The 23,196-nt window shown below is 33.3% G+C and overlaps 1 protein-coding gene across 6 annotated transcripts in view; it reads right to left on the reverse strand.

Annotated features, from left to right (window-relative positions):
- Nucleotides 1-23,196, reverse strand: part of LOC134534756 (zinc finger protein 501-like) — a 37,561-nt gene that overhangs the window by 4,603 nt on the left and 9,762 nt on the right. For 4 of the 6 annotated variants that reach the window (XM_063373327.1, XM_063373300.1, XM_063373291.1 and 1 more), the window contains exons 3-4: nucleotides 18,727-18,839; nucleotides 15,613-15,665 (exon numbers count right to left, since the gene is read on the reverse strand). In XM_063373327.1, coding sequence (XP_063229397.1) covers nucleotides 15,613-15,665; nucleotides 18,727-18,839 — 166 coding nt within the window. Of the gene's footprint in view, nucleotides 1-5,104; nucleotides 9,247-15,612; nucleotides 15,666-18,726; nucleotides 18,840-23,196 lie in introns of those variants that run through there. The other 2 variants (XM_063373317.1, XM_063373307.1) reach the window with 1 other exon arrangement.

The raw sequence follows: 23,196 nt of genomic DNA on the forward strand, positions 1-23,196 counted from the left end.
TAAAGCAGTGTTTTAAACCAATGGAATTTTTTTTTTTACAAAAAAAATTGTTTAATTTATTGGGGCATATAATTAAGGATAGCAACAATACAACCCTTATAATTAGTAGTATTTAGCTTTAAAAAAATTTGTTAACCCCTTCCCTTACAAATAAAATCAACAGTGCTTATCCAAAAACATCAATTTTTTTTATTGCATATTCGAAAATAACTATATTTGCCTATGACATTGCACATAAGTTTGATACATTTACTTATTAATTTCATATAAATATTGAATTTTTTATTTTCCAATAGTTATTATCCCGAGTTAACTCGTGTCATAAATTTCCACGCACAAAATTGTATACAGTAGAACCCCTGTCATACACTTTTCAACGGAGGGCACAAAAATGGTGTATGATGCGGGAAAGTGTATGAAAAGGAAATGGCAATAATAAAAATTTTTTCCAATCTAGCATACCAGCACAATGTCAGATTAAACATAAATACATATGTGTAAGTAATTGCATTATATTAATGAAAGATATGAATTCATCATTATATATACATATAATAAAACCACCAGAAATGTAAAATACAGTCCATAATCAAGTAAAGCTGACATGAGAAACAGTGGCCTTACAAAATGTTATGAAGTCCTTTCTTGGAAGGGGGGAAAAGTCACCAAGCCTAAATTAGAAATTAGAAAAAATAGGCTATTGTAAAAAAAAAATCACAAATTTTTGCTTGTTTGTTTCATTTTACAAACAACTTTATGCAACAGAACAATTTTCAATAAAATTTCAACTTGAGAAGCGTAAAATACAATACAATCCGATCGTAAGAAAACAATAACAAACGGGTATATTCAGTTCAAAGATTAATGAATGCACAAAATATGAGATCCGTTCCTTGGTCAAGCGCTTGCACACTTTTCATCATTGCTAGTTTGCGCCACTAGTCTCGCTTGATGCTGGCCATAGATGCTCTTAGCGAAGTGCACAGTCTTCCTGATACTATCCATATCTATGGCGCGATAAAGTTATTTTCTTACGTTTGCAAAAGTAAACAATGAACGTTTTTTAAAAAGAAAGCATTAAAACGGAGTTTATAAGGCGGAATATAAAAAAAAATTGTGAGTTTTAGGGCTTTTCCGCTTCGTAAAAACGTATGAAACGGGAAATTAATGATTTTATAAGTGTATGATCCGGGAAAGTAAACCATTGTAAATATAGTACTTTCGGCGGGACCAAAATTAATCGGCGTATGACACGGGAAAACGTATGAAACGGGAACGTATCATCGAGGTTCTACTGTATATCACTAATTCTTTGTAGACTTATTCACTTCAAACACTAAGGAATAAAACACATTATACCATGTGGTTCATTCTACCTTGTGTGAGGTATGATACACACGAAAACACGGCACTACACACAGAGGAACATTGCAGTCTGCACAGAAGTAACGGCTTTCTCTGCGGATGTTCTTGCCATTTGAGTCACGTACTCTGCTGCACATAGCGCATTGCCTTGTTGGGTTGGCTTTCTTCTCAGTAGCTGGTATCAGATCAGGAAAATGCCTTCCTGTCAGACGAAGAGGATGTGCTGTGGTACCTGGACGTCCCTGAGATGGAGATGTGACAAACGGGCGATATTTTTCAAATATATCCTGGACAATTGTCATTCTGTACTGTAGCGGAGATTTTTTGCCACCTTATTTGCAGTACATAACATAGGAATTCCACTATGCTAATTCCATTAGGTGGAAAAAAATCTTCTTATAATATTTCTTTCCATGTTTCCTAGGAAGTGGATAAGTGGACATATGTTGATCAACTAAATCAACTCCTCCCATTGTGTTGTTTTAGTCAACTACCACCTTTGGTTTTGTTACAGTTTTAGAGGCAGTTTTCACTTCGACTGTATCTGCATTGTGGATGGTGCTGAGAAGAACGACATCCTTTTTGTCTTTCCATCGAAGAGCCATCATGTTTCCTCTCTGAAAAGCTGTAATTTCACCCCTTTTCAGTTTTTTTGTTTTAAGTTGGGCTGGCATTTCTTTTCTGTTCATTTTTACTGTGCCATAAGTGTCAGTGTTGCGAGAAATCAGAATATCTGCAAGTTGTGGTGATGTATAAAAATTGTCTGTCGTGAGACAATATCCCTTGTCTAAAAAGGGCTTCATGAGAGTCATCACAACTTGAGATGACATCGGAAGTTCTTTGAACTCTTCATTCAGTGAAGTACCTTTCCCTGTGTATATGATGGTAGAGACCACGTAGCCACTTTTCGACTCGCATAACATGAAAGTTTTTATTCCAAATCTGGCACGCTTATTTGGAATATACTGAACCCATCCTAGTCTCCCCTTGTACAACAGCAAACTTTCATCAATTGTAAGGTCTCTTTCGGGTGTGTAGAGACCAAAAAATTTCTCCTCTAGGTTCTGATACACTTCCCAAATTTTATTTAATTTTGGGTTGGGGTGAGTTTCAGCATTGTAAGATTCCTTGTTAGAAAAATGTAGATATTGTTTCAGTTCAACAAAACGACGGTAGGACAGTATTTTTGAAAAAACTGGCACGGAAACCAAAGGATTTTTCGACCAATAGAGCTGTTGTTCAGGCAACCTCACAATGCTCTGTAATATTATCACAGCCAAAAAAACAATAATTTCTTCTTTTGTAGTGGGACGAAACTGTTTTGATGAACCTGGTTGTTTGGCTTGAGTTTGCTCTGCAAATCGGTTTGTTTCAGAAACAATGATTTCGAGTAAATTGTCATCGAAAAACAACTTGAAATATTCCAACAAATCATCGCTTTCATCTCCTGGTAGCTGGAAATTCATTGTTGGAATACCTTTGAACGGATATCTTGGTGGTGGTGGAGGACGAGGCTGTTGTGTTTTGTCTATCTCGCACCACTGTCGCAAAGCCGACTAGTCAACAGAACTGTCGGAGTCTGAACTGCACTCACCTTCTGAACAAGATGATTCGCTACCAGATTCTTCAACATCGCCATCGATACTTACTATTTCACTATCACTGCAATTTCTATCATCACTATCCATTTTAGGATGTAAGAACTGTCAAAACTTCAGTTTATTTACATTGAGTTATAAAAAAAAATAAACTGTCAGTAAAAACATATATTCTAGTCACTTATAACAAACAAATAATAAAAGAAACACGTAATTATGATGATCTCAATTTTTACAATCATGGGTATTCATTTGCAATATGTAAACTGAACACAAAACAAAATACAATTTGTCGAAAACGCGCGCAATCGACACGGCGCAGAAGGCAACACGCAGTACATGAAAGAATAGCAGGTAATACAAGCAGCACAACCTAGTGACTGCTTGCGGAAGCAAAACAAGCCAGCTTCGCTGTCTTGGTAGGCAGTAAAATTCTAGTGGAGCATTGAGTAGCATTTATACAGTAAATATACGGGTGTATTCGGGTTAGTAAATTTTCACCCGAAAACCACATAAAGACCGAGTTAACTCGGGATAATATATTTTTATTACGATTAATAGCCCGAGTTAACTCGGGATAATCAGGGAACGGGCTAAATAAATTTTCTTCAATTTTGCTAGGATTTCTTGGTAACAAATTCAACTTATTCTACAGTTTTATAGGTGCCATAATTTAATTGATTTTTGAGGAATATGTTTTAAAGTGTTGTCGAGTCAGGGGCATGGCGCAGTGGTCAAACACATGGCCTAGCAGTCTGCCGGCTCGTGTTCGATACCCACTGATTTTACCTTTTTTTTTTCTTCGCATATTCAAATATTAATTACAGAAATTACCTAAGTATATTCAAACAGTTAAATGTATTTATTTGAAATAAATATATTCAATATAGTAAAGTTTATTGTAAATTAGTTAATAAATATTTTTAAACAGGAATTGTTTCAAATGATACGGTTTTGTTTTTACTGTAGTGTGTGGTTTGTTATTTTATTCAAAATCTCACACCATTATGTAGTATAACTGTTTAAACATATTTAAATTCTGTGATAAATAGTTGGATATTGTGAGAAATGATAAAATTAAAATGTAAAAAAAAAAAAAACAGTACCAGTGGGTATTGAACCCCAGCGGGCAGATTGCCAGGCCATACGTTTGACCACTGAGCCACGCCCCTGACTTCACACTTTAAAACATATTCCTGAAAAATAAATTAAACTTAAATAACAAATTCTGAAAACATTTAAGGCACTGGTACAGATTAGGCATTTGCCAAGCACCCAAACGAATGTAAAAATAGTAATCTGTGGAAAAAATGTTGCTTGGCTTCTGGTTTAGAGCCGTGTCCAAGGTGAATATATCACAGTGATTGGTGATATATTTGCCTTGGATGCGGCTACAACCCATAAGCCAAGCAACTTCATACAATGGCCTCGAAAGCCTGCAATCTTATGAAATTAACCCACATGGTGTACAAGACTGTCTACACTAATAAAAAATAGCATTGAAATTTATTTTAAAACTATGGTGTTTGATGTTGTCTGAGTTTCGGTTGAAGCAATCACCACCATAACATACATGAATTAATTACACCATAAATTAGTGAGAAACTTATAATATTTCCTATAATCCTGACAGCAAAGTTTTGCTGCGGTAAATGTCAGATGAATCAAAACTAATTATTAAAAAAACTTTTGTATAAATCAAACAACTTTTTAAGTATTTTTCAATCTGTTTTTTTTTTCCAAATACTTTTAATGTAATTTAAGTTTACACTCCTGACTACAAAATTCTAAAAACATTTTCACAGTATTTATGAAAAAAATAAATAACAATATACTGAATTATTCAATTCCAATAATTTGCTTAGTTATTTTGTTCCTGAATGCTTTTATATTTAGATCTACCACAAAAATCAAACACATTAATCAAACAATCTGCTTTTTATAACAATTTATTAAAGAGAATATAACAAAGAACAAAACACAAATAAATATATATGTATCTGTAAAAAAATTGTACTTTAAACTGGATACTATGATAATTTATACAATTATCAAATTCAAATAATGATGAAATAATTTAAAACATTTAAAAATATAGTTCAAAATTGATATTTCACATTAATAATTATAAACATGGAACTTAAAAAATAAAAATGTAAGCTTCAGTTTTTTTTATTGTGTGCAAACTGCTTACTGTCCAGTTGCTTTCAATTTGTCAGAAAATTTCCAGATTAAAGTAATTATGCCATCAGAACTTCAGTCATTCTGCTGTTTACTGTACACATCAAAGGGCTTATCCAGGGGAAGGCAAGAGGGTAACTTTAAATAAAAATAAGGCAAAAGATATATGATTCCTTGCATGTCAAATACAATCTAATATTAATTATTTCAAAGTATTGTAATTAAAATCAAATCAGATATGAAATTACAAATATTCACACAGGCCTAGTAATATCACATATTTTTCATGAAAATTATTTCCATAAAACATTTCAAATATTGCATCCTTCAATCCAGCAAAATTATATCACGCCATACTATTCTTTTTATGACAATGTAAATTCTTAGTTGAATGGAAACCAATGTAAGTATTAGTGAACCTCCTGTTCACAAAAATGATCATTTAAAAAAAACCTTTAAACTTTTTAATGAGTAATCATGTGCTAAGAACCAAAACTTTAATCATAAGACCATGTTATAAATCAATATCATATAAGAATATTTTTAAAAACTAGAACTGATTTTATCGTTAAAATTTTTTCAAATAATTCTCTTCAACTGCAGCGTGCTACAAAAACCATTTCCGAGACAAATTTTTTTGTGCTTTTTTGATATAATAGATGAAATGTTAAAAGTAAATACATACTGAAGCTATCAAGTGCAGTTCATCAGAGGTTTCTATTGTCAACTTAACTGGTACACAGAGGCGGCCTCCGTTAGCACTACAGTTATGGCATTACCTACACCAACATTGTATCAAATTACACCACTGTGATATAATCCGCAATCATTCCATTTGTTTTAATAAGTGGACTTGCAACCATTTGACAAATATTATTTTTATACATTTTTAAAATATATTCTTGTACAAGGTTTCAAAATTTGCCATTGAAAGCAATGTGAACCCATTTCTAATAACTTACATTAAAATGAATTTTAGACCTCACTACTTTGTAAGAACCAGTCAATATGCATGCTGCTTCCAATCACATGACTAACTAAAATGGCTGCTATCCTGTCTACTTTGTTGAATTTTTGACAGTACATACTGAGTTTATTTTTGTGCTGAAATTGTAGATAATAGAATCATAGCATGAGAGATGAGAATAGATACAGACAAACCATTTGAGGTTAAATACAATACCACACACACAGATTTGGAATTATACAAATCTTACACCACACAAAGTTGAACATCCTAGAATTTTCAGTGTTTAAAAAAAAAATTGGTAGCCATCATGTCTGCGAAACTTAGAGTTCTGAAGAGCCAGCAAGACTATATTCCTAATGAAAAGGATTTCTTGCAGTGCTTTTTTGAACAGCAGGACAAACTAGAGCAGAAAAATATCTCTCACAGCAACCATGATTATGGTGAAGATGAGATAAAAGCTGAGAATGGTGACTGGAGTAAGTAAGCACAGTCATTTGTTCTTTAAAAAAAGAAGAATGTGATACTATGTATTTCATTCTCAAAAGGCTGTAAATAGTGTGTGGGGGGAGGGGGGAATAGACTTGTACTATATTTGAATCTTTAAAACCATTATAGTTACATAAATTGTATTTTTGTTATTTAAGAACTATCAGCCATACAAGTGAAAAGACAAAGTGAATCCATAACTGTCAACAATAAAACTATACTGAAAAGTCTGTATTTTCACCATTTAAAAAGGACTATACAGATTATAAATATGGACTATTTTTAGTTCTGTTACAAAAAGATAATAATTTTTTACTAAGGTTTTTATTGTGACTGTTTAAATTGTTAACTAATATTTAAATAAGAATACTCAGCACACATTCCCAGCACTTTAGGAATTTTGATCTCCATTATATTTTATAACTTGTACTTAGCTGTGGTAGTCATCCAATAAGCACAATAAATATTTTGCTCAAACAGCATTAAGGGCCGTATTCCAAGAGACAAAAATAAGGGTTTAGGTGTTGAATATGCAATACCTGTACCCTAACCATATTCCAAGTGCACGATAGGACACGGCCAGTCCCTTATTTTTAGGGCACTGATTTTTGGTGTCCTATCTGTTGCCGATTTTATCCATAACTGTATATATATTTTTTTCCTTTTTAATGAACTTTAAAGGAACTTTTACGATTACATTTCCCCCCCCCCTCCCCCCAATATCCTAAAAAAACAGCAAACATAAATACGGCCAAAAATTCTCTGTTTATTCTTGTACAACCAAAATTAAATATTTTATTTCACATTATAATTCCATAGTTTTAAAAAATAAGCTAAAATTTTGATGGATTCCACGAAGTACAACTGTTTATAGCCTCGCACAAGTCCTCGTTTATTAAAACGGCTGCCGATCTGATACCTTACAGGGGTTCAGTTAGGACACGTTTTGGAATATGACCCAAGAGTTAGGGTACAGCAATTGCCCAACAAGGCAGTGCATATTTGCTACCTTACTAAAACGTCTTGGAATACCGCCCTAAGACCCATGATACCCTCTACTAACTGATAGGAACAAAAAATTATTGTTTAAACAGTTTACAGAAAATAAATTATTGAATGACATGGTATATACCTATCTCCTCCAATTATGTATGTCTAGTTGGTAATGGGAAAAAGGAAAATTTTCCGAACTGTAAACTTTCCCACTCGCATTGATACCTACAAAAACTACTACTTAAAATTAATGATGAACAAACAACATAAGAAACATTTTTGATTAAATAACTGCATGGTAATTTTTATTTGTATATCATTTTATATACAAATTTATTACAAATTCAAACATATTGTTAAACACAATCACACTTTACATAATTTTGGTGTGTGTTTGTGTGTGCACATGTATGTGTATATACATATATATTTAATAACCTTAAAAGCTTGCTTTTACAGTATGGAACAGTACTAATGGAAAAAAAAAATTTCTACCAACAAAATGCTTCTAATTGTTACATTTCAAAGCAATACAAAATAATTTTATTTTCATGGAAATTTCTACTAATAAATATTATGTCACATCTTGCAGCCATCAATGCAGCAATGCACTGTGACAAATGGCATGTTAATTATCATGAGATTATTAAATATTAAACAATGTAATAAGATACTAATTTTTTAAAAAAGTGTACGTATAATAAAAAAACACGTTTAGCAGATGAACAAAAAAAACGCTATGATTAGGATATGTGAGTCATACACATTTTTGCTGAAGATGATATACCAGGACACTTCTCCGTTTGAAATGTTTCTTACAATATTCACACTCATAATAAAATGTTGGGTCATGTTTTTGCATGTATCGTGTTAGGGAGTTCTTTCTTAAGAAACCACAACCACAGACACTGCAGCTTACTGGCCAATTAAACGCACACATTTTTATATGTCTTCTAAAGTGAATGAGTTTATCAAACACCTTTTTACAACTGTTACATTTAAGTGAGCATGAACTCTTCAAGTGGTCCCGTAAATGTGATTTGCAATAAAATTGTTTTTTGCAGCTATCACATTCAACTTGATACAAACTCACATCACTCAGTCTCGTATGTACACCATGACTAGCCAAGTGAACATTTAAATTGCTACGGGTTGTATAATATTTGTTACACAAATGACAAGCAAATGGTCTGTCTTCAGAATGTACTCTAATATGATTCACCATGGTACCTCGACAATAAAAAATTTTTCCACATTGTGAACAGTGGTACTCTTCTGCAGATAAACGTAGCTTTGCCACATCCGACAAATATGAATCCTCATGTTCCGACAACATGTGTTTCATAGAAGCTAACTTTGTTGTAAAAGAACTACAACACATACTGCACCTGTAACTTTTTAAGCCTAAATGAACATTTAAATGATGTCGCTTTAAAGAATATGCTTTCTTAAAATGTTTATCGCAAATATTACACTTATTTTGTTCCCCATATTTTTGGTGTTTATTACGGCCATGATAATACGATAACCTTGATTCAAGATTTTTTTCCTTGCACTCTAATGCGGAAAAATTTTCTACCATTTCAACATCCACACTACTGGGAGATTTGAGAAGAGAATCCCTGTCCACAGTTGTTTCTAACTTCGACTTACCTGAAACATAAAATAATCTTTAAAAAAAAATACTACTAATTCACAATAAAATGCTCATAACTTCTAATACAGTAAATGATCTTTAATCTGGCATTGCATGGTTCGGCACATTAATTTAATCAGGAACAATTGAGTCGCTTGTGCTGAGGTTTTTTTAGGTGGATTCCGGCTGTTGACCTTTCCGACCAGGGGTCGCTTTTTGGGCTGCTGGTGTTTTTAGTTCACTCTGAGTTTATCATTACTGTTTTCATTTCAGTACGTACAGTGATTCCTGTTTTCCAGCGACATTTTACATGAACATTTCAATAATAATTTTTTGAAGATGACAACCCTCATCTTTCTTTAGAGCAGCTTATTAAAATTTGTTTTAAATACCACACTGTATATTAATGATTAGTGTATATTAATGGTTTCCAGTTAAAACTGAATTAACGTCCAATAAACAATCCGCCATGGCCATGCTCCTGAACATGCTAGATTAAAGACCTTTTTATATACCATGAAATGTATTTGTAACATTGCATATCTCACCATTATGACTTTCAAAAGGAAAATGTTGCATTCTCTAAATTGTTCAATACAAATCAACTATAAAAATTTTCTGCATGTATTAGTACAACTACAAATCATTATTATAAACTTTGGTTTCTCTCCTGCAGTTTGTTTAATGAATCGCAAATATATAAATAAATATATATAAATATAAAAATATATAAATATATAAATATATAAAAATACACACACACACACAGAGGTTAATGCGGTTTGATACAAAAATGTATGGAAACAGTATGTATCAGTCACAGACCTACTGATGTATTAATAATTACTTTTATGAAGCATTAAAGTTCACAGAAGTGTATATGTACTGTTAAAAACCCCTTTATGATGCTCCCTGGTGGAATGGAATACACTAAAGCAAGAAAATATTTGAAAAAGGTGATAACAAATAATATAAAAAGTGTTTATTATAACAGTATCCAACTCTGCAAAGTATTGAGGCTTCTATTATGCCTCATAGCTGAGTAACAATTCTCTGCCTTGTTCCTACTTAGTTTAATTTCGGTTTAGCCTGTTACTTATTTTATTTTACTGTTTGTTTAACATATTTGCAACTCAGTAAATGGCACAAAAATAAAGTATACATGACTTTCTTGAGCTTGTGATAGAAGTAAGTTTTTATCAGCCTTAGATACATCCATATAAAATCGAACAATGTTATGAATCATCTTTCTAATCTTTCCTACCAGCTTCTTTGTTTCCTGCAATATTATCTGGGTTCGTTGTACTTCGCATACACAAGCAAGCAAACAATTGCTAATATGCAGTTAGCAAGAGGAGAGCAGAGAGACAGTATAGGCTTTTGTTTTGGAGTTAAGTCAGGCACTACAGTTCAGCCACTCTTGCATGGCCTTGCATGGCTACCCTAGCAGAGGCGACTAGAAAATGTACTTACTGGTGTGTACCACATTTAGATCGCCAGTGCCACAATTTTCTATCCTAAAAGTTATAAGTTACTTCATTTTAAACATTTTAATAACACTTTATTTTCCTCACAGTTTCTTTTCAGCAAGTCTTATTAGTGTGCAAGAATTTCTCTAAACGAAAAGTACAATTTAAAAAAATTTAACCTTTTTCTCATTAATGTCATTCATAATTATAGGCAAATATTGTTTTACACATGTTGTCTTTACTTATGTACAGGTATTAAATCATGAAAAAAAAAAGAAATGAAAAAAAAAATGAAAAAAAAAAAAAGGCCTAGATCTCTGAGTGAATGTGAATATTGTTCATAAGCCCAACTTTATTGTTTTTGTAGGAAAAAAAAAGCATTTTGGCTAGTACATATAAGCCTATATAATGTAGATAACAAATTAAGACAGCTTTCGAACCAACACAGACTCACACCAATCAGTGCCTGAGGCAGTTAACAAAAAAAATTGTCAATTTCAAATTCTTATCGAAATGCCACATGCTACGACACCAAACATCACTCGACGCGACAGTGCACCATTACTTGCTAAGATACACCACACACAAGCTGGAGGGAGAAAGAGACGACAAAAAGTGCTGTGCACATAGTTGAGAATGGGTGGGCCAAGCTATTATGGTACGGAACTTGTTCAGATACCCCAAGAGTCAAGGTCAACTTAACATCAGAGGGGCGCAGACATTGATAAGTGGAGTAAATGTTCAGCATGAAAAATTACACAAGCAATCAATTACTAACATGTTTAGTCAAAAGTGGCTACAGTGACATTTGCACCTTGTTTTCAATATCTAGAAAGAGATATGTTTTAGAGCAAAGAGAATTTTTTTTGTTTGCAATAACTTTAATCCGAATTTAGAATGCTAGGGGGAAGGCAAAGACTTATTAAGGGTGAAGGTACGACGACGGCCCGAGATATAATTTAGTCCAGGTCAAGGCTCACAGAGTCCCGTTTGTCAATTAATAGCTTTTACATCCCAATCAGTCCAGCCTTCAGAGAGCACAAATAAATTAGCTAACCTGAAATTAACATAGAATGATAAGAGAGTGTAAATTGTAATGGCATCATAGAGTTTGTTTAAAATAATTTTCAAAAAAACCTTTGCCTGCTGCCCTTTAAATCAAACAAAACAATTAAAATATAGTATTTTTAAATTTTCTTCTAGAGATAAAAAAACAGTGTGGGAAAAAAACATTATTAACTCAAAAATGTTAGTACAACTTTTTAAAGTAAATTTCAAAGAAATACTTCCTATTGTAGCCATTACAATTGTGCCACTTGAAGAAAAATTTTAATATATTTTTCTGTAGACCCCAAAACAATCATAAACTCAACTTTTGAGTTGACGATGATTTTGGGGTCTATGGACCATGAAATAAACTGCTATATATAATCACAATTTTATGGAAATGATAACTGCCATCATTTTGTACGAATCCCTTCCAAACTAATACATAAAATTTAGTAATGGAAAATCTAGGTCGAGTTTTTTAAGGGCAAAATTCCACCTAAGGGGTAGAAACGGGGAAAGTTTATTGAAAAAAAAATAAATATCGCTTTAACTCCCAAATTTATACAAATATTGCATCCATTTGGACACATTATAACTCGTAGAAGTAAAACCAAAAACTTTTATCTAAATACATTTTTGATACAATCAACCATAATGGCAAGGGGTGGAAAAAACAAGGGTTGGAGGACAAAAAAATCATAACTACCTAAGTAGGCACACTATCGAATCCATTCAAATTATTTGTAAATGGTTTAAATTTATTTATAAAACGAACCATTGCAGAAAAGGGATAAAAAAAAAAAGGTATAATTAAAAAAAGTCATAATTTTTGTACCATGTACACTATCTAATCAGTTTTTATTCATTTTAACTTTTTATTGATTCCAAAACTTTTACTAACGTAAATTTCTATGTAACCAACCATTACTTCAAGGGGTGGAAATAACAAGGGTTGAAAGACAAAAAAATCATAACATAACATTTTTATTAGGTATACTATCAAGTCCATTATAATTTAATATAAAAAACCTAAATATTATTTTTAACTATTGGCTGAAACCATTTTTGATGAAATGAACTATTACATTAAAAATAGTGTGGGAGTTGTAATTAAAAAAATTTACATTTCCTTATTATAAATTTTTTTCAAATTTATTTAAAACTATGTTAATATTATCCTAAGCCTTGGCCCAAAGCAAATTTTTTACACCCACGGGTTAGAGCAAGAGATAAAAAATAGTATTTGATAATCAAAAAAATTCACTACTACCTTAGTAGGCATAATATAAAAAATCTTTCTAAGCTATCAAATGCTGGATGCATTGAGTTAAACACATACAAAATAATTTCGCTGCATGGAATATGAAAAAAATTGACATTAAATTTTGAAAATGTTTCAGATGTTTATAGAAGTTTCCAGAACAATTACAGAATAAGTAGGTACTTTGAAATCTACCTACGGCCGTAGACTGTGCCGAAAGGGATTTTTTTAAGTGTCAAAGGAACAATGTTGCAAAATGCAGGTACGTAAAGAGAAGCTTATACTAATATGGGACCAATCAATAGTGCAGTAAAATAAGTTTATAAATTTCAAATATACCTTATATTAGGCAATAAGAAAAATATGTTGGGCTCCAGAACATAGTGGTGTATGTCGAGAATATTCTGGATTTGAGTTTGCCATACCAAATGATAGTTTGAAGGTTTCAAAGGTGAAATCACTACATAGTATAAAACAAAATTCGCTTCCCGCTGTCTGTCTGTCCCTATGAATGCTTAGATCTTTAAACCTACGCAACGGATTTTGATGCGGTTTTTTTTAATAGATAGAGTGATTCAAGAGGAAGGTTTATATGTATAATACATGCATAATATAGTAGAGAAACACTGATAATTTTAGTGCTTTCTAATGTGATGTAGTAAATAAACACATTTTTTTGCGCTTACATTGCAAACGCTGGCTGAACCCTACGAGATAGAGCAAAATAATGTGCTACAGTATTGTACAACTTAAAAAGGTCTACAAAAAAGTCAGCAATGGTATATGTCTATCTCTTAGGGATAACCCACAATAACCATTTTTTATCCTTTACTTTTTACGAGAAATAATGGCTTATTTACGAAGCGATTTTAAGCAATACAGCATTTATCTTATCCAATTAGGTACCTTAAATATTTTGTGCATTTAATATAGATCAATATGTCCCTTTACAGCACGTAATTTAAATGAATATTTTCGCAGATATTACAGATTTAAAATGCAGGGACATAGCGGTTGCGGCAGTACCGGCCGCGGGGCCGGCAGCACGTGCCTATAAATAGTGTTTTTATCAACGTTGTATATAAAGACTTTCTGTAGTATATTTAGTATCAGCAATGCACCCGTGCGAAGCCGGGGCGGGTCGCTAGTATTTAACTAAATAAAAGCTGTAAAAAATTTTGACTTGCACCACTATTTTCCAGAGCCCCTCATATAATAATATTAATGTGAGAAAAAACATTTTAATTAGTGATTTTTTATTACATGTGTAACGGTTCGTTACATACAAAAATAAAAAGATTTAAAGCGTCGATTGTAGTTTTTGTTTTATTCCTTCAGAATGCACAGACGACTCTAAACACTTTCAATGTTTCATTCACTCGTTTCATTCGTACGTTCGCCTGTCGAGAATGCTCGCAGCTCGGGCGATGAAGATTAACGAAAAATAACGGAGATTAAGTCCTTCAGTAAAATCTTACTGTAAGCTATAATCATACAAAACTCGGTAGGGCCTCAAATCCGACCGCACCTGGTGAAAAAACCGCGAACCGCCAAAACGCGGCCGCGCCTGGCAGCGATCGCCCGACGACTACTGATGAACTCATGACACGTCTCCTCCACGCAGGGAGTAGACGTCACATGACCTCACCGACCAATCACACGCACTCTTCATTCACGCTTACTGATACAAGCCAATCACAGAACAAGTTACAATACATGAAAAAACCTCGTACATACAGAACTCTGGGCTTCCCCTGATCTGTCTCTTTTCAATTTCACATCGAAATCGGGGACTCCCATTCTCGTTCTCTCTCCCACACCGTGAGAGAGCAGTTATCACACATTTCCCACGACCAGTGGGGAATCCCAGCTTTTATCTCTGTTGGCGGGGAAGCACTGTTTCTTTCTCACTCACACTTACAGGCCTCTCATGCCTCTCTTTCTATCCATGAATCATTCCACACGTTAATTAAAATTAAGAACAGCAATCATAATACAAATTATTTTACAAAATTCAACTTGCTGAGAAAAACCTGAAAAAGTAGGCCTAACCAGGCAAAAATCTAGTACAGCAACTCATTTGTGAATAATTACATAAAAAATAGTAATGATTGAAAATGTCTAATAAAATAATAAATACCTTCTTAAAAATGTAGCAAGTGAAAATAACATATTAGTATCCATAAAGTCTGATTATACTGTTTCATAACTTATACATCACTCAAAAAACATTGACTTATTACTGCTTATGTATACAAAAAATAAGTTTAAAAGAAAATTATTTATTTAGGAGGGCAGGGTCTTGCAATGTTACACATGGTTGTAAAATATGCATTCTGCTTCTCAATTTTCAGTTATAATCAGTAGAGTAATCTCCCAAACTTACCATTACTTGATTGAAAGTGAAACTTCTTAGAAGAGCTAACTCACTAGCATTCTAATTTTGATTTACTTGTTTTGAAGAGAGCGTATGCCGAACAAAATCTATTAAGTTCCATAAAATGTTGACTCTGAAAGAATTTTGTTTATTTCATGTACCACTGACCTACAATAACTTTTTTATTAAAATAAAGTCCAAAAACAGATCAAAAGAAAAAACTCACCCTCAGTAGCAGGCGTTATATTTTTCAAACATGACAGGACATCCGCCAGGTTGCTGAAAACCGAAATTTAAGAGTTAAATGTTTTATTATAATAGTTCAAAATTATTCTTAAAAAATAATAGAATAATGTAACATAATTTAAATTTCAAGTAAGTATCTAGAAATATAATAAGCAATATTGAATGACTGGAAGTGAAGAGTTGCCAAAAAATAATGAAACACACATGCCTCACAACAAAAAAGTGGACTAATTTATAAACATTAACAAGGGGAGGGCATGACTTCGGAAATTCACTTCAGGATGAGACTTGTGTATCAGTAGTACCCATTTAGGATGCTAACTCCTTAAAATAACAAAGTGCTGAAGCAAGTCAATTTAGAGAAATAAAACTTTGAAAAATTTAAGCACAGTTTATATACTAGTAACAATATTTTATTAATTGTGCAAAGTGCCAAAAAAAATTTGTTTACAATGTTTTTATGATAATTATTATCCAGTTTCTTGTTTATAATATAAAAATTTATTAGTAAAAAATTTAACTATGTATTTAATCATTATAAGCACTATTTATAACAATTATGTCCATTATTATTTTATATTTGAAAGATAGAATAATTACTGTAATTTAAATACCAAGTAATGTCTAATGTGTAAATCACAAAAATTAATAAGTAAACTTTTTTTATATTTAAATTACTAACATCTATAAACAATAGATTTATTAATTTTCTTTTGAAATTATAAAAATAAGTGACTAACGCAAGAATCGAAACCAAAGCTATTGGGTAGCAAGGAAGTATATTACCATCTAGGCCACTGCACCATTGGCCAAAGTAAAACTTAACTAATATATGAACTGTGCTTAGATATTTAAAGGCTTTTTTTTTCTCAAAATTGGCTGTCAAGTTCACTTCATTATTTTAAAGGGTAAACACCCTCACAGTATACTACTAATACACAGTGTCTCATTGGCCAGAACTGGTAATAAAATCAGCCAAATTTTTCCTAACGAGCCTTTAGAAACCTGTACTACAGTACCACAAAACCAGAGCACTGATACTACACCTTCAAGTGACATTATTAGCAATAACAAAGGAGGCTGAGTCATCAAAAGAGATGTCAGTTTTTGTTGAACTATTACTAAGGTCAAATATTCAGAGAAAATGTAGACCTACAAAAAGGATCCAACACAGATATATTACCAACTGATCACATAAATAATGTTTATATTAATGATATGTGCAGACATTCTGATTGTTCAAAAACAATTAAAGGGCTACTTGAAGCACAGTTATCTGTACAGAAGTGTGGACTTTATAGAGGTGCCTTAAGCATACGTGGCTGGATTCAAAAATCAAACACAGGGTTTTGATAACCCAAGGTCTTCATACATCAGTAATGTCGCTGGATGTCTCTGAAGTATCACTGAGAGCCCATGTCGGGACTGACAGTTTTACCACTGAAGGAGCCACACATTCTTGGGGGAGGTCAGGGTTGATAAACTGCAGCACCCAGAGCATCTGGTTGGGAAGTTAGAGGTTGTATAAGATAGTTTGAAAATCCAATTTGTGACAAGGACAGAGTGTATTTAATAATTTCCTCTTGGACTGCTTGTTTCCCTTCTGCTCCACAGTGCCGATGGCACAAAGGCCAGGAGGGCAACGCCGAGAAGATGAAAACAACTGCACGCCACCATGCTTCACAAGTCGTCTGCCATTCATTCACAACTGCCTGTCCACATTAGCCTCCAGCTGTTCTGCACGAATCAGCATTCCACCAGTTTCCAACAATTTTCAATCAACAGGAAAAAAAAAAGAGAGAGAGTGAGAAATTATGAAACACATCACTCCAAGTAGCTGAGTGCATTACATTCAATTACATAATAAAAATCCAACTAAAAACTACATTTTTCATAACATACCTTTTTTTGTCAACAAAAAAAAATTAAGATTTTATAGCAAACGCTACTTTTGCAAATGGCTGTTCGCACACTCCTTTAAGTAACACTTTTTGATTAGCGCAGTTTTGAAGTAACGGCGCCAAAAAATTACAGCATGATTTAAGGTAACACAATCATAGATTTGAAGTAGAGCTGTTTTCTTTTATGAGAATTTTTATTTCTATGTGTGCACAATGGCAATAGCACTTGCGTAGCATTAAATATAATGCAACAAGTTAATAATGTGTCAAATCAACAAACAATATTATGCTCTTTCTTTAATAGCTATTCGCTTCCTTCATTACGTATTTATCTCTGACCACGCCCGTGTGTTCAGTGTTCAGCCAATGTTTATTTTACGCCATCCCGCAAGTCAGCAGCTTACTACGACGCACTAGTGGCAAATCATGAATCACACACACATTTAGTAAACAACAGTCAGGAATTACAGGTTAAATAATTTTCTAATAATATAAAATGTTAGTTTATGCTTTTTTTTTAATTCTCATTATAACTGAAATATATCTCCTACATTCATAACATTATTATTTTGTAACTCATAAATGTTATAAGTTATAACCACCTACTTAATGCTATGCTTAACCCTATTACATAAACAATATGGTACATGAATTTTAAAAATTTAATTTTACGTTGTTTAGATTCAAAATGTTAGTCAAAATTTATCTAAATGTGCTTCCAACTGTATTTAGACATATTTTTACTGTAAATTAATTTTAACTGGAGCAATGTCTTGATTAAAATGGCAGTCAGCAAGCATACTTACCTAATTGGAGAACAAATTATTTTGATTAAAAAACACTCTTATGGAGAAAAATGCATTTGATTAGCGCTCTGTTTTCCTGGAATGAATCGGAGCATTACTTCGAGGGGTGGATGTATGTACCGTATATACATTTTAAAGTTAAGCATACATAAAAAAACACATCCCAAGCATTTTAATAATTTTTTTACAAACTGTACCTGATTTTTAACTTTTCGCAGAAGGGTCCTTAAATGATGAATTTAATCGTATTAACTTTTTAGACTCCAAGTCTAACTTAAAATTGTTACACTAACTAACACAATACTTATTTCCTTACAAAAAATTTCAAAATTTATGTACCTGTAATAGTGACATAAAAATGAAGATAGTAATTGACAGTATACTTACGCATACAATTCAGTATCTTCTTGAAACAAAACATGTTCTTCAACTGTAATAACATCATTTTCTGTCTTGATATCACAGTTTTTTATCATGTCAGAACTGACTTCAGGTTCTACCTATACAGATAAAATATTATTAATAAACAATTAAAATAAACAACTAAAAACAACTGCAATTCAGTGTCATATCACATTTATAAAAACTTATATAACAAGTGCACTATAGGTTTACTACTATGAATAAGGTTTATGTAGTGTTGTACTGCAGTTTGGGAAGGTATGGTGTGTGGGGTAGCAGGACTATAATTCAGTTATGGCAGGACCCAAACATAACACTGTGGCAGCGGTAAACTCTGCTTTAATAAATTAATCATTTGGCGACTTTTAGTAAGTAGCAATATTATGCACGCACTGGTGGTATTATTATCCATATAAGTTGAACATAACCAAGGAGTGATAGTATGTACAGTTACAGAGAAAGAGCGCTGGTTAACCTGTACAGCTTATAGCAGCATGTAATCTAATTTGAGATGACGACGACTGCTCCGCAAATTGATGTTCGGACACCAGCAGAATAGACAAAGTGGATAAAACAGTTTTAAAGGTTCCAGATTGCGTCAGAATTGCATCATAAATCAGAAGATCGCCAAGTAAATATGTTGATGTATTGTATGGGTCCAGAAGTGGACCAAATGTCAGATTCGTTCATTTTATCTGATACAGGGGCTAGAAAGTACAATGCAGTGAAAGGCAAGTTTTATCAATCCTTTGCAGTGAAAAAGAATGTAATATAACAATGGGCCAAGTTTTTAAAAGACAGCAACAAGATGGTGAACCAGCCAATATTTTTTATTAACAATGTTTTCAAGTTAGCCGAAACATGCAACTTACAAGTACAACTGTACTAAGGGGTTGCCGATAACAAATTGTAAGAATCATCATTACAAATGGAACATGATTCGACATAAGAAAAAGAAATCAAACGAATAGGGCAAGCAGAGTTGGTGCTACATCAACTGCCTCTCGTGCGGGCAGACTCAGGTACAGTGGATGCAATTCATCATGTCAGGAGCCAGTGAGACAGGAAGAGTAACAGTAAGCTGAACAAAGACTTTGCACAAGACAAGGCTGGTAAGGGTGGGATCAACATTAACAATGATAGTACCGCACATGTGTTGGATTAAACCTAATCTTCACTGGTCAAAATGCCCTGCTAATATGCAACATGCTACAGCATGGAAAAGTTGGGCATTATAAAAGTACAGGAGCTAGATGTGTAACACAAAGATAGTTTAGCTTCCACCTCAGCTCAAAGGTCACAAAGCAACCTCACTCTGTTCCACTTTCGACACGGAAGGTAACTGCATTCTCCAACTAGTCTGTCATTAGATAGTGTCCTTACCATATGTGTCTATGGTGTCGCACCAAAAAAAAAAAAACACCATTAATGGACGAAGAGACAACGTTCTTTGGTCTGGGTCGGCCGTAAATAAACATCTTTCTGCAATAAATGCAATTTATAAATTTACTGACAGTGAGTGTCTGCATTGAACAATGGCGACTGGGAATTTTCGTGCAGCAATCACCCCACTGATCTTATTCCCTGGTTTGTGCCCACTACAAAACAAATTTGATGAATTTTAGGGAACATTTATTTATTCGTCATCTCCACATAAAATGAACTAAGTGTAATTAATCATGTATGCTGCAATGGTTTTGAACTGTACGAGGGAATGTATTTTTGTTCAAGTGTTGGCAACAGGAATAAATTTTGAAGTACTATATGCAACAAATCTCTTTTTTTTTTTTCAATTAGATTCTCAAAAAAAAAAGTAATACAAAATAAATAACTTCAGAATTTCAGTAAAACATTTTGTTGCATATCAACAGTACCAAATATTCAAGTGTGTTATGAGTTGTCACCATTCTGAGTTGCTTAGCCAGGCCAATTTAGAGTGTTGACACGTTCGTGAATGCAATAGTGAAGGAAATCCCATTTTCTTGACTGAAGTACATCAAGCAAGCACAAGATGCTGACAAGGAATGTCACGTCTTACAGGAATGAATGCTGAATGGTTTCAACAATAAGCATTCACCTTTCTGGCAGTTCAGAGGGCAGTTATCATACCCAAAAGGGCTTCTAATGAAAGGACCTTGCATCTTCATACCTATGCAGCTAAGAGCAGACATGCTCAATAAAATTAATAAGGTTACATGAGCATAGTTAGTGTCATCGTCAGTGTCGGTATGGTGGCCAAGCATAGAAAACTGCCATCAGTGACTGCAAAAGCGAGTTCAATGAGCTAAACCACTGCTACCTACCAATTTACCTGGAAGGCTGTGGTTGTTAGTAGGGGTAGACGATTTTGAGTTAGCTAATGTGCATTTCTAGTGGTGCAAGACTACTTCTCAAGATATTTTTAAGTAGTAAAACTTGATTGATTTACATCAGAAGCTTGGATCTTGCAACTTAAAAACAAATTTGCTCATCATGGCATCCCAGAAACAGTCTGTACAAATGGAGGCACTCAACTTAAAGCATACGAGCTCTAACAGTTTGCAAAGGAATACGGGTTCATGCATGTGACATCAAGCCATAAATTTCCACTGTCTAATGGTGAAGCAGAACATGCTGTGAAGATGGCAAAGCAAATCATGTCCAATAATAAAGACCCCAATCTCAGATTATTAGCATACAGGCCTGCACTGTTATAATCAGGGTTTTCACCTGCAGAACTGCTGTTTGGAAGAAAGTTACATGTAGTTACCATTGTATTGAAGAAAGATCCAAGACAAACTATGATGCAAGCCATGGGGCACAAATGTTGCACACATTTAGTCCAGGATCACAGACACGGCAGATATGGCACGGTAGTTCAATGAGCCAGCCAGCCAACCAACCAAGGTCATACATAGTAGAGACTGGTAACAGAAACGTATGTCGGAACAGAAAGCAGCTTGTGGAAGTCCAAGAGAAACGTAAAAGAGTAGAGAGAGATTAGCATGGTACTACCACCACCAGGGTGTGTAAATGTGCATGCCCAGCGAGGCCAGGGAGTAACAGAGTCACATCATTTATCAAATACTCAACCACCTGGTCCATAACTGAAAAATAATTAATTCTGTCATCTCTCATCGATCAGTGGACAGAAGTTCAAGTTCTAAGCCAGACTGTGATTTCCTATGGTTCACAAAGAAAGAAATACAGGAAACTCACCAAACCAGGAGCAGGGAAGGGGCAAAGCAGGCTACTAAACCATGAGTGGCCAACAAGCAGTTACTTACAGACACTTGGACCTCTAGTTCTGCATGTGATTTTTTTGGTTGTGTTAGCAAAAGGTAAATAAAGGGAAATGTAGTGTTGTGGTGCAGCTTAGGGAAGAACTGGTGTGTGGTTTGGCAGGCCTGGAAGTCAGTAATGGCAGGACCCAAACATAACATTTATAAGTTAAAAGTCACTGTTTTCAAACAATAATTTAAAAAACATGCATTAAAAATTAAGGGAAAAAAATTTAAAAACCATTTTCGAACTTAAAATAGTAGGAAAATATCTTAGCTCACTTGGGTTACAACTGCATGTACCTACAACAGGCAAGTCTCAGATTCAAGATGCCTCTACCTTTCAACACAATTCATAATAATACTTAAATATATTCATTTGTTAAAGGACTTTTATGTACATGAAGAATGAATGAATTTCTCAACATTGTCTGTTAAATAAAATTAAAAATATTAAATTTACATTTTGAGAGAAAAAATAAATGAATGTTTGAGACTCATATCGTCAATATTCTGTCAAAAGTGACAAAGTCAAAACATGACAAAAGTAAGATTACCTAAATTATTATCTGCCTAGTAAAGGGCAGAAGTAGAACTCGAAAAAATGCCCAAGTCTGTACAGTATATCTATCAGAAGACAAGGAATTAAAATAATGCTATTTTGACCAAGTCTTAACAATCAAAATATTACTTGTAAAAACTTGGTTACAATAACTTATTCATTTTTGCAACTTTTTGACTTCGTCACCTCAGTTTACCAACAATATGCATATCCTACATAGGCTGGATTATATTTAACGTTTTTAGTATAGAGCTGATGCAATTAATTTTTCCATAAATTCAAAACTATCAACCAGATTTTCTGTGCCACTGTTTTACGTGTGTTTCTTGCAGTTGTACTGCAAATTATTCACAATTTAATGCTTAGATTAAGGACTAGCTTACTTTAAGGGTAACCTCAAAATTTTAAAAACTTATGCACTCTATATTTTAATAACAGCATGTTATTAGAATGAAATACAATGATTAAGTAGTGTATTTTTTCATTACAACACTTCCAAGTGACATACCTAGCAGGGTGTCTATACAAATAACTGGTTATCCAATTTTGAGACTTTTTACAAACATTTAATCAATTTTATTGCAACATTTTGACACCCCAAAGCAATTTTTATGTATATAATAAACAAATATA

Source organism: Bacillus rossius, chromosome 1 (assembly GCF_032445375.1).
Source record: "Bacillus rossius redtenbacheri isolate Brsri chromosome 1, Brsri_v3, whole genome shotgun sequence".
NCBI lineage: Eukaryota > Metazoa > Arthropoda > Insecta > Phasmatodea > Bacillidae > Bacillus > Bacillus rossius.